Source organism: Nelumbo lutea, chromosome 1 (genome assembly GCF_056320005.1).
Source record: "Nelumbo lutea isolate HS-2025 chromosome 1, American lotus-T2T, whole genome shotgun sequence".
Taxonomy (NCBI): domain Eukaryota; kingdom Viridiplantae; phylum Streptophyta; class Magnoliopsida; order Proteales; family Nelumbonaceae; genus Nelumbo; species Nelumbo lutea.
Genome location: NC_142684.1, coordinates 186,213,043 through 186,226,130, shown reverse-complemented (window position 1 = coordinate 186,226,130; position 13,088 = coordinate 186,213,043). Strand labels below are relative to the sequence as shown.

Here is a 13,088-nt window from a genome sequence, read left to right as displayed (position 1 = left end):
TTTGGACTGATTTCGGAAAACTCCAAATGAAACTTCTCACGTCTTTCGCGTTTTATTCTCATGCGGAAAGACACATGAAAAGACACACATCTACAAAAAATGTTTCAAACTGTTCAGATCTTCATGCAAAAGCTCAATGTGTCTTTTGACTGTCAGAACTACTAGAAGATCTTCCCAAAAATACACACCAAACGAGCCCTACTCTTAATTAATACTCCGGTGCAAATGGTCTTTTATTTACATGATTAAGGTGGTATTTAGTATCATGGTTTTCAAATCATCATTTATCCAAATGTTGGATCATTCAGCCAGAAATTGTTTAGGCAATTGGTTCTATTTCACTCCGAATTCGTTCTTTGGTTAAAAACTGTTGGCTTGGTCAGTGATCCATAGATTTTGGATGATTGAACCATCAATTCATTTGAACACTAATTTTTGTTTATTTTTAAATTGGAACAAACCATCAATTCAAACCAGATGGCTGAACAGCCAACCCCAAAAATTAGTGGCCAAAGCAGTTCCAATTCTGAATCGGTTTTTAATCATTGTTTAGTACTATGAAAATATGCTAAGTTGTTTGGTTCGAAACACATGACACTATCTCGTTTACAGTATCAACACCCCCTAAACCAACTATCTCCATTGTAAGTAGATAGTTGAACTTCCCCATACTTACGATTTGATTTCTGCAAATTAAAAGGAAGCTGGAGGAACCCTCCTATAACTCATTACATCGATATCGATTTCGGTGCCTGATGGATATTTGGTCTTAGGATGTTTAGCTAGAGATGAGTTGGTTGGATTAGCTTCTTTAACGCAACTAAGGTCTTGGACTCTTGATTTGCCGGTAAGAATGTCGTGATAGAAGGAGACTCAAAGATTGTTGTTTATTGCTTAAGGGGATGCGCTCTTCCTCTTTGGAGTATCAAAAACATTGTGGAAGAAGAATACTCCGCTGTTTGCAGAGAATGTGAAGAACATTGGACAGATCTCTGGCTTCACATAGTCGGTGTTGGTGTTGCAGAATCAACTCCATTAGAGAAGAAGAACGGTCTTTGTATTTGATTTTTAATGTTGCCCTTTGTGTTCTTCTTAACATATTATTTTTTAACTTCTCAATTTCTTACAAGTAGCTGTGACCTGAGATAGATTTTTGGTGAAAATATCTAACGTTTTAGGGTACAATGCCAATTTTTATACCTTTAAGCTATGTTTGGTTTGAAGGAAAAGGTAAGAAAAGAAAGAAAAAGATAGAAAAATCAATACGCATCTCAACTAAAATCTGACCTCAAGGCCTTCTAAAACCATGATATAACACCAATGATTAGTTGGCATCGTGGAGGCACAGGTCAAATCATTATAACTGCAGGCTCTCCGTGGTAAGGTCAGCGAAAATGACGTATAGACTCTTTTTGTTCCTTCCATTTTTCACATTTTCTTAGAAAAAAATGTGTTATAATATATGTATAGTTTCACTACTTCGTAGAGACAATGCTGGGTCGATAAATTACTTGATGTACCCGTCAAAAAGGACTCCGGATCTGTAGGTATATAGTGGTCATTACTACCATCACAGTATAGGTGTCAAATCAATACTATATGGACGCTTGGTGATGAATTTATAACTCATTGTTCATCGTAAATCTGCAATGAATTCATATTCAGGACAAGTCGTGATGAACTTCAGCTAATGCAAATCTGCGATAAAACTTAGACATGTGTGAATCTACGATGATCTATAAGACGCACATCGATTTGCGATGAACCCAATACCATTACAGAACTGTGGAATCATAGTAGATCGAGAATAAATGTTAGTTACACATGCATCTTTAAATTACACGTGGGTTTAATGAAAGTACGCCATCCAAACGATGACGTCACCCATGCCACGTCAGTATAATAGGATCGCATATGTAGAGAATCCGAAAGGAATAAGATTCTCTAATATTGATCTCTTAATATTCAAACAAAAGGAAAAATCTCATTTCTTAACAGAAAATATCATCTTTCCTAACAGGAAAAAAAACTTCTTCCTTGATAACCTTAACTTTCTCTCTATAAAAGGGGGAGAGAAATTCTTCCCCAGGGGGGATACAATCTTGATGTAAGGTTTCTCAGAGAGAAAAAACTCCCTTCTCTTCTCTCTTCTCCACATTCTTTCTCATTCTCGTTGTCATCTCCAAACTTTTGAAGACTCAATCACCTGCCAACGAGAACACCATCCTACCTACACTACCCATGACAACTCTGCCCACACTTACTCACAAAACACTACCCCCGTGTATTGGAAACATCTCTACATACATAACACTGTAAAGGCGTGAAATGTTCTCCATATATGGTTGCGATCTCATGTGGGTAGATGTGAATAGAGCTGTTGTGGGTAGTCAAGAAGGGCATTTATCATATTAACCCTTGCAACTCCAAGCCCCAAACCTCACTAGACTAGATTGATCCACCAGATGGATGACATCCTTAGTTCTCTGAATCTTGAGGGCAACCACCAAGTTCGTCGGTTTCCAATTTTTTGGGTGGAGCATGTCTCATATGAATATGATTCATTGAGTTCAATTTGGCTCCTTTCACATCCATTCTGCCTATCCCTAAGACTCAATTTGGAAAGAGTACAAATGCAAATATGTACAATATAAATACATATAAAATAATACGGAATATAAGGATTTACATTCTACATATTTGTATTTGTACTCCTTCCAAACTGAGCCTAATATAATTTGGATGACACTTGCTTCTCAATTTGGGAAGAGCACAAATGCCAATATATATATTTTTCCAGAAATAAAAAATATATATATTCAGTGTAAAACCCTGTATACTATATTTATAAACCTTGTATTTACACGGAACTTATAGTAGTAAAAGACTGAAAGTGATTAATTTGGGTTTATTAGAGAGATGTCCAAAGAATCTTTCATGTCATAAGAAGTGCAACTTGCGTGAACCTGATTTGAGAATTTATTAATATTTAACTGGTGTGTTGTGTAAATTCTTTAAATTGAGTATTCCACTTGCACTCTTGATGGCAAGTTCACAAGGTTATTCCACGGGGCTAATACAAAATTAATCATGTAAGAATTTGGATTTTCTCCTTACACTAATCCCATAACACATTGCCGTCATAGATCACGAATCTCGCATACTTGTATGTTGTCATTCATAGGGAAATATGAATCTGGATTTGCTCCCCATAGTATATTGCAGTCATGCATTGTAAATATCACCCCATAAATGACAACATGCAAGTATAGGAGATGTTTCCAATATACAAATGCACATGGTTTTGAAAACTGGATCAGACTGGTTGATCTGAGAATAAGTCAGGCAACCGGTTCCATTTCACCCAAAAAACCGTTCCTGGACTAAAAACTATTGATCCATTGATCCAGACAGTCAAACCATCGATCCAAACAATGGTTTTTGATTGTTTTTTTTTATTTATTTTTTTAATCATAATAAACCATCCATTCAGACTGAATGGTTAGACTGTTTGACCCAGGAACCAGTGGCCAAAATGGTTCTGTGTCCAGTCTAATTTTTAAAACCTTGCAACTGCGATATGCCTTAGGATTGGTGTGGGGAGCAGATCTGCATATCCAGATTCTCTCTTGGATCTGCTACCTACTAGACGCCTTATACACAGGGAGTATGACTATATTTTTTTTATCAATATGACAACATATTAATACAAGAGATGTTCTCCCTGCATGACTATAAGGGGAGACCAGATTCCAGAAGACAAAGTCATGCACACTGGGCTGAGCTACTTATCACAAGTGAATACACCAGTGTTTTCTGTGGGCCCTCACTTGTGTAGCACAGCCCGGTGTACACGATTTTGTCTTCAACTCATTCGGACTGCTATATGGGTTGAGGCAGAAGAATCGGACTTGTATCCTACAACAATCTTGTGAGACTTGGTTCAGATGTTCAGACCACCATACCATGAACCAGCAGTTAAAAATCAAAATGTTTTTTTTTTTTTATTGCACAGTTCTTAGAAATGTTTACTTTGAAATATAATCTAGTAACCCATCCACATGTTTATGCCGCATAACTTTGAAAGATAATCTAGAATGAATCATAGATTTTTTTTTTATATGAATAAGTTGAACCGAAAGATCTAACCGTTCAAACCATGACCCAATCACTAAAACAATCACCTTCTCTGTAAAGGTTTAAATCGGCCATGCCGCCTGTGGTCCAACACCACGGTCCGTAGGCCGTGTCAGGCCAGACACGGCCCAGCCCACAGCCCGACTTAGCACGGTCTATATATATATTATAAGATATAATATATTAACAAAATAAATAATTTTTTAATTTTATTATACTAATTTATTTAATTATTGTATAAATAAGCAATTGTATACACAAAATTCATATAAAATTAAAATTTTAAGTTTTTTATCAATTTTTTAAATAAATAGCTTTGACCCGATACACAACCCGACCTGGCCCAAGGCTTGGCCCACAAGCCCGCCCAGCCCGCAGCATGGCACAGGCCTATATAGGCTTAGGCCGTGGGCCATGCTAGGCTGACCCCCAAATTTTTCACCGAGGAGGGTGGCATGGCTCGTAAAAGACCGCACTTTGCACAAACCGCCCACGGGTCGTGCCGTGCTAGCCTAGCATAGCCCACTTTACACCTCTACTTATGTGGTTCATTATCTCCAAACCTCCAAATTGACAATCATAAAACCAAATCAACAGCCTTGAAGATTTTCAAGGAGTAAATCTCTCTCTCTCTCTCTCTCTCTCTCTCTCTCTCTCGTATAGGTGTACAATAGAAACTTCTAACTACCATCAATTTGTATGAAGGGATAATAGCATATAAGGGCAACTTTTGGGGTTTAATATCAATAAAAGTAATATTTAAAAAAAATCAAAAACATATTAACTTTTTAAAAATAATATCAATAAAGGGCAAAAACACTGTTCATCTTCTTCTTACCATTTGTTCACCAACACCACCGTCCGCCTCCACCTCTGCTTCCGGCAACTTTGCCGGAGGTGGCTAGAGGCAAAGGTGGCAATGGCGGCACTGGTGGTCATTCCTTGGCCCAGTGCCGCCACCGCCACCTCTATCTCCACCAACCTCCGGCAACGTTGCCAGAGGCGAAGGTGACGATGCTGGTGCTCATTTCTCTCCCTAACGCCCCCACCTCCGCCTCCACCTCCAGCAATGTTTCTGAAGGTGGGTGGAGATAGAGGTGGCGGCAGCGGCGCCGGGCAAAGGAATGACCACTAGCACCATCGCCGCCACCTCTGCCTCCGGCCACCTACGGTAACGTTGTCAGAGGCAGCGGCGGGCAACAATAGACGGCAGTGGCATGTGGCAATAGATGGCAGTGCTGATGAATAAATGGCAAGAAGATGATGATAAACAGTCTATTTGCCCTTCATTGATATTATTTTTAAAAAATTAACCTATTTTTTATTTTTTTTTTAAATATTATTTTTATTGATATTAAACCCCGAAAGTTGCCCTTATAAAAGCATGCTTGCTCTAGCGAACCAGCCATTAATTACTGAATAACTGTTGTGCTTCTTAGGTAGGCAATTACACACCTTTGGGGCCGGGAGGAATTAACAAAAGATATAAAATGCCCAGCTAAGTTCAGCTGCAAATTCAAATCAACGGTCGGCCACTGCAAAATGATTACACTAATAACTTTCTTTACTATTGCTTTAGTTTAGGAAGAGTGAGTACTGGCCATGAAACTTGGTTGGTAATCGAGGATTCACCAACACCGACAGGGATGTTCGCCTCTCAAAGTACTACATGCACACTCTCTTTCTCCCTTCTCTCTCCACCAGTCTCCATTCATTCACGAAACTGAGTAATTCATAAAAATTCACAAACTGGTTTAAAGAGAACGTGCCACAATCTGCTATCATTTTCCACTGAACTAAAGGTTGGGAGCTACCTAAAATTAGAGTCCATCCAGCTGATCAAGTAGTTGACAGGCTCAAAATCCAGCCATTTACAGGAACGTTGAACCAACAAGTCATCAAAATATCAGCTAAGTTGTCTTAAAACGCTTTTTACTGACATTCACTTGTTCCATTCACGGAATTCATGGTTAGTCCAAGTTGTCTGGTTCAATTTGCTCATATGGCAGATGTTTCCAGCCTACTTGTACCCCACAACAGATAAAAAATAACTTCATTCGCCATGCCAGGTCATCAATAATGCAGGCAATGAATGTAAAATTGATACTTGATAGCAACAACCAAGACTGAAGCCCAACCGCCACCCACCCATCCCCAAAACAAGTCAACTATAATTTTGCTACCAAGCTAGCTCTGGCTGCCTCAACCAAGACAAGAGTTCAGGTTGCTTGGCATGGCCCAACACAAACAAGAGTTGGAGGATCCTTGATCCTTCAATCTCCTCTCAGGCAGTGGATGTTTCAACCTAATTATAGATTTATAGATGAGTGAATTCCACTTCCCACAACCATCCTACTTGGAATCAGCAATAATGTGATACAACCTCCCTTTTTACTAATTTCTAATGGTAATAGAGTTGCACTTGATGTAGATGACATGAAACAAGGCTAGAACAATGAACCTGCTGGATAATTTTACCAAAAATAAATAGGAAGGAATGACTCAGTAATAATTGAATATGTACGAAAAAACAGCAAAGATGCAATTTTCAATACAGCCATTTGTAATTTTTGCCATCAACAATTTAAAGAATTGTGGTTATTAGGATGATGAATGTACTTTTTCTATGATACAAATGCATCCCAATTCAAGACATCATGGATCCTAAATTGATAAATGAACATACAACAAATGCAAATAATCATTTTCTGATGATCTGGAATCTATTATCAAGAAAAATGGACTAACTGTAGAAAAATGAATTTTCTGAAACTATGACAGATTTAAATTGTCAGCCATCTAATTTACTCATTTTCACAATCTCCACCTTGTTTGATGGTGTTGGCTGCTACTGCTTTCCCCTTCACTTGTATCAGAGGCCTTTTCAGCAAACTGTATATTGCCCAACCTTGTAACATCCTGATCCACTGGTGGATAATCACGATGGGAATGGCCAGCCTCTCGTCCAATCCGACGTTCCTGCAAAATAGTAATCTGACAAATAAATGGGTTGGAAGTGGAAGCAGGAAAGTGCAATCCCATTATTGATTCATTTCGATATATATATATATATATATATATATACATCAAGGACTTGAGAATTTGGTCTTTTTATAGAAAATATTGGGCATACATCACGTAGTAGCAAATCATCAGCCTCAAGCATATGAATGACATGCCCCATTTTAGGCCTTTTCTTGGCATCCGGATCAACACATCGAAGAGCAACCAGAAGAACCCGTTTAAGTGCCTTTGAAGGAGGCATTTCTGGCAACTTAGGATCCACTACTTGCTCAGACTTTCGGTCTCCAACCATGGCTTTTAACCAATCTACCAAATTTACCTGCAAATTAATGATCAAATTTAAGCAATGCAGGAGTTGAAATAAATGAGAGTCAAGCACACAAAATAAACAAAAAAAAAAAAAAACTGTTACAAGTGGGAGAGACCAAATGCTTCCAAGTTAACTACCTCTCCAGGTGGTCGACTATAATCTACAGGGCTCCGGCCAGAAATTATCTCCATCATGAGTATTCCAAAGCTATAGACATCACTCCTCTCATTCAACATACCAGTACAAGCATATTCAGGTGCTACATAGCTACAAAATCCAGGAATTAGCTAATGGTAGAGTGACAGAAGTCATTGGTTATGCACAGAATCCAAGAATTAGCTAGTAATAGAGTCACAGGATTATGACTGTAAGAGAACCCATAACCATATCAAATAAAAGAGGAAATGGACTTACCCAAATGTTCCCATCACACGAGTTGTCACGTAAGTCCTTTCAGAGCACAAAAGCTTAGCTAGCCCAAAATCAGAGACCTTGGGGTTCCACTGTCGATCTAGTAGTATATTACTAGATTTTACATCTCTATGAACAACCTTTGGTTCAAGGCCCTCGTGAAGGTAAGCCAAACTGAGAAAAAAAAAATTCTCATTTGATTAAATGTGCAGAAAATTAAGTTACTCAGGGGGAAAAAGGAAAAATCCACAATTCCTAGAGAAACTGGCATACCCTTTTGCTGTTCCAAGGATAATGTTCATCCGAATATCCCATGTTAGAGGGCTGACTTGCCCTACATCCCCATGAAGCCACTGATCCAAATTTCCATTGTCTACATACTCATAAACAAGCATCCTAATACAGAAATGCAGGTAAAACAGTATGAAATCTTAAGCATCTCAAGCCTCAAATCAAAACATGCAATCAGCTTCAAGAGGATCTCAGAGACTCAAGTAAGATGAGCAAAAACCCACCACTTCCATTGTCTACATACTCATAAACAAGCATCCTAATACAGAAATGCAGGTAAAACAGTATGAAATCTTAAGCATCTCAAGCCTCAAATCAAAACATGCAATCAGCTTCAAGAGGATCTCAGAGACTCAAGCAAGATGAGCAAAAACCCACCACATTGGTATTAATCTTGTTAATAAAGAAAATTCACCCAAAAGAAAATAAAATGGCAAAAGAAACAGTACCTGTAAGCTCCCTCCATACAATATCCAAGCAACCTAACCAGATTCTTGTGTCTAACACGCCCAATTGCCTCCACCTCTACTTTAAACTCCTTCTCAGCTTGACCCCTGATGAGTGATAATTCACCAGCTTCTCTTGATTAAACCATAAAACAGAAGATCCGAAACTTAACTGGAAACTAACATTTCTAACATAATTGGCACAGAAAATAAAAAGAACCCATTTGTATACCAGTGTTTGAGGATGAGACGTCACAGGATAATATGCAAAGAAGAGAGCAGAACAACCAATAAGAAAACAGTGAAAACCTAGCATGCATTGGTACAGAGAATAGATGGTTTGGGAAATGGAGTACCTATTGTTCAGCAGGTTTTTCACCGCGACTAGCGTATTATCAGGCAATACCCCTCGATAAACGATTCCATACCCACCTTCTCCAATCACATTCTCATCTGCTAACCCATTTGTCGCCGCTTCAAGCTCCCTCAGAGTATACCAGTGACCCCACCCTAGATGAGAAACCTCCGGCGGGCCCCCAGACATCGATACCGTATCCGTTGCAGTAGTTGAACGAGACTCTCCGCTTGCGTGCGATGAGGGCCTGTCAGAGAACACTACCCGATGTTCCGGCTTGCCAATGTCAATCTGGATCTCGGGAACGGCAGGCGGCACCGGCCGCTGATCCGGAGCAGCGACATGGACGATCTCTTGGATCTCCTTGGAGATGACGGGGGTGTGGTTGGATGCGGAGAGCTTCGACTTGGGAGATCTCCGGCAACGAGACGTGATGCAGAGAGAAAGTAGGAAGAGAACGAGAACGATGAACACTCCAACGCAGATTCCGATGACAACCGATAAGTGAAGACCGAATATTGAGGTCGGCTTGGAGAGTTCTCTGTTCAAAAACGCTGTGTTGTAGACCGACATGTTTGGCGAACAGAAAGGGAAAGAGGGGAAATGTCGCAGAAACAAGAATTGGTATCACGGCCCCTGAAATCGACGAAAATATGAGTGTGCAGGTGTAAAAGACATTTTATTGCCAGAAAGAATGGAGGTTTCCGGCCGAGATAGAGAAGCTTTTGTCGTTCGGGCAAGCAGGGTTGGACCGTTGGAGTTGTAGAGGAGTCGGAACGAACAGTGGAGAACAGTCACTAAGATGATCTCTCCCTCTCTCTCTCTCTCTCTTCTTTAGCCTTTACTTGCTGCTGCTAGTCATTTACGGGAGAAGCGATTTTATCCAAAATCCCCCTTGGGTTCCGTTAAATGACGTGTGCATCCGCAGCCCATGCAAAAAAAAAAAAAAAAAAAAATTGAAATGACCCACTCAACTCCCAACTCACAAACTCTCAAGGAAGCTCCTAATTTGTCTCTACGCCCTATGGGCTCCATTTATACCTTTACCCAACAAACGATCACTTACACGTGGCTAAGGAGCTGGTCCCACCTATTGTAATTGTAGGTAGTGGGGTCCCTGGGCCCACTGCTGAGTGATGATCGCAATCTGTTCAAGGTCGTTGAGTATAGTCAGTTTATACTGAATTCATGGAGAAATGGTCCCACTGCATGGTTGCAACATGGTGGGAAGTTGGTATCAGATTCGTTTCTACAAGGCGTTGTCGGCATTAGGTAAGTATTTTAACCTAGGGGTGAGTATTATCAAATCGAAAATTTTTGGGCTTGGTTTTATTTATTTGATTATTTTTTGGTTTTGACTAATTCTTCGGTTTTTAGATATTTAACTGAATAAACTGAACTAACCAAGTTTTGTTATATAATATGTATATAAGATATAATATATAATATATGTTCTAATATATATTCTCAAAAAATGTCTTTCAGGAAACAACATCATCTCACATTTATTGTAATGGAAAATAACATGTTTCACTTTTTTGTCTACGTGGCACCTAATTGTCACCTAATAATAATATAAAATATATAAGACCTGAAATAAATTTAGGGGTTTTAGTATATAAGGGCAATTTTTGGGGTTTAATATGAATAAAAGTAATATATATAAAAAAATTTTAAAAATAGTTTAACTTTTTAAAAATAATATCAATAAAAGACAAAAATATTGTTCATCTTCTTCTTCTTGTCATTTGTTTACCAGAGCTGTCGTTCACTACCACCCGCCACCGCCTCCACCTTCGACAACGTTGCCGAAGGTGGCCAGAGGCAGAGGTGGTGGCGACGACGCTAGTGGTTTCTCTGTCCAATGCCGACGACTCCACCTCTAGCAACGTTGCAAGAGATGGGTGGAGATAGGTGGCAGTGGCAGCAAGCAAAAGAATGACCACCAGTGTCGTCGCCGCCACCTCTGCCTCCGGCACCTCTAGCAATATTGTTAGAGGCGGAGACAGATGACAGTGGCGGGTGATGGCAGGCGGCGGTGGACGGCGGCTCGGGTGAACAAATGGTAAGAAAATGGTGAACTATATTTTTACCCTTTATTGATATTATTTTAAAAAAAAATTAACTTATTTTTTTTAATATATTACTTTTACTGATATTAAACCTCAAAAGTTGCCCTTATATGTTATTACCCCATAAATTTACCAAATTTTAATGTGTAGCCGCATCAAGAAATCCAAAGCAGAGAAAAGGCGTTGTCAGTAAACAGACATAAAACGCTATCTGGTTACTTGCGTTGCTGATTCCTCATAAACAACAAGGCCACCAGAAAACAGTATCCAAGCCAAACACCACCTTGAAATTTAATTTTCTTTTTATACTAGGATTAGGACTAGGAGATTTGATTTGGTGGTAGATCCTGATCAGACCTAACCTAACCATTCATACACTAATAAGTAGTAACTGTTACTACTAGTACTAGAAGAAAATAACAATAATGTCCTTATATATTCTTTGTTTTGACACATCAGATGTTGATGTGATGACATTGGACTCCAAACTCCAAAGGGTACCTAATTCTCGCAAGAATTCTTACATAATTTTATGGCTCAGGGACGTTCAGAGTTCTGACTCACACGTACAGACAAATGAACACGATGTAGAAAATGACATTGAACCATGAACCAGCAGCCCTAAAATGCGATAGTTGGCACCCGCACTGGTTGCCTGCCCATATTTGCAAAATAAAATAAAAAATGGGAGAAAGAAATAGATATGTGGTGGAGTTGAGATTCCTTGTTGCCTCTTTCCATTACAATTCAATTGCTAGATTCCAAATTCTCCAATTGATGGAAAAGGTTTCCTCTTGTATTTCAGAGGTTCAAAGTGATCGTCCGAATCGAGGTGGATGCATAACAAATAAGTCCTACCAATATGGATGAACTGAGGTGAAAGGGCGAGAAAACATGTAACTAAAGTGTGGTCAAAGGTTCTAAGGAGGTCTCTGGAGAAGGCACACCGATGCTTAATTAATAGGAGGTGAAAAGATTGGCCGAGCTGAACTATTAAGGGCGAGCTTGGGTTGAAGGAGCAAGAGAGCAAGAAGGCTAGGGAGTGGAAGACCTTTTCACCTCTTACTGATTTAAGCGTCGAAGTGCCTTCCCAAAGGCCTCCTTTTTGATACCTCTAGTCACGCTTTAGTTGCAGGTTTTGCTTGGTGCACCACATCGCCCTTCCACCTTACCTTGTCCAAGTGGGCAAAACTTATCTGTTGTGCATTCATCTCAATTCGAACAACATCACAATGGAAAATATGATATACAAAACTAAATTAACAAATGTAGGGTTATATTTGTGGCTTTTGGGACAAACTTATTTATTTATTTATTTATTTTGTGTCTATGGGGCTACACAACACTAGGGGGAGTCCATCCCAACAAATCGATAACCCCTAATCATGTGCAAGCGGGATTTAATCCCAAATCACTACAATCAATGGGAGACCTTACCAATTAGCTAATTGGCACCTTATCAACCAGCAGACGATCTTGTTTTCAACATAGAAGGATGGAAAATTTTAATTTTGAGACATTTCAGTTATATTTTACCTTATTTTTTATGAAAAAGAAAAGTAATTTTGTCTCAACCGGTAGGATACCTTACAAACTGAGCCGGTTGGTACCGTCCTTGTATATCTTGGGATCTCCTACCAACAAAACATGTTCCAACACCCTGCCAACTTCATCTAACACCACACATCTCACCATGAGATTGGAACCCATCATAAAAGTGGGACCCACCATGAATGAGATGTGCAGTATTAGATCATGTTGGTAGGGAGTTGGAACTCTGTATATCCTCAAATTGTCATTGAAACTCTCATCGATAATAGTGATAATGGGTTTTCTTTGTAAGTTGTAGATTAATTACGGTGTGGTGTAAAAAGAAAATAAATCTTTTTTATGAGATTTCCATAGAATTATTTGATAGTGCAATGCCAATAAGTGATCACTTAGCATCACTCGGATTACGGAGACACTGAATCAAACTCGTGTAGCCGTGTGTCTCTTCTTTAGGCTCCGTTTGGATGCCAAGAAAGTATAAGATGAGATGA

General features: G+C 39.2%; 1 protein-coding gene across 1 annotated transcript; it reads right to left on the bottom strand.

Annotated features, from left to right (window-relative positions):
* Positions 1–6,704: 6,704 nt before the first annotated feature.
* Positions 6,705–9,985, bottom strand: LOC148879828 (putative serine/threonine-protein kinase At1g01540). Its single transcript, XM_088961537.1, has 7 exons — positions 8,976–9,985; positions 8,623–8,727; positions 8,156–8,278; positions 7,886–8,056; positions 7,609–7,738; positions 7,271–7,480; positions 6,705–7,116 (listed from the first exon to the last, which is right to left on the bottom strand). Exons 1-7 carry the CDS (start codon positions 9,545–9,547, stop codon positions 6,952–6,954), a joined length of 1,476 nt encoding a protein of 491 aa, XP_088817663.1. The 5' UTR covers positions 9,548–9,985; the 3' UTR covers positions 6,705–6,951.
* Between the last annotated feature and the right edge of the window lie 3,103 nt (positions 9,986–13,088).

Excerpts from the sequence above, each read along its gene's own strand:
- LOC148879828 (XM_088961537.1), bottom strand. The coding sequence starts at position 9,547 with ATGTCGGTCTACAACACAGCGTTTTTGAACAGAGAACTCTCCAAGCCG. Across the intron at positions 8,728-8,975 it reads AAAAACCTGCTGAACAATAG|GGGTCAAGCTGAGAAGGAGT; the intron begins GTACTCCATTTC and ends ATCACTCATCAG. Across the intron at positions 7,739-7,885 it reads CGTGTGATGGGAACATTTGG|CTATGTAGCACCTGAATATG; the intron begins GTAAGTCCATTT and ends TGGATTTTGTAG.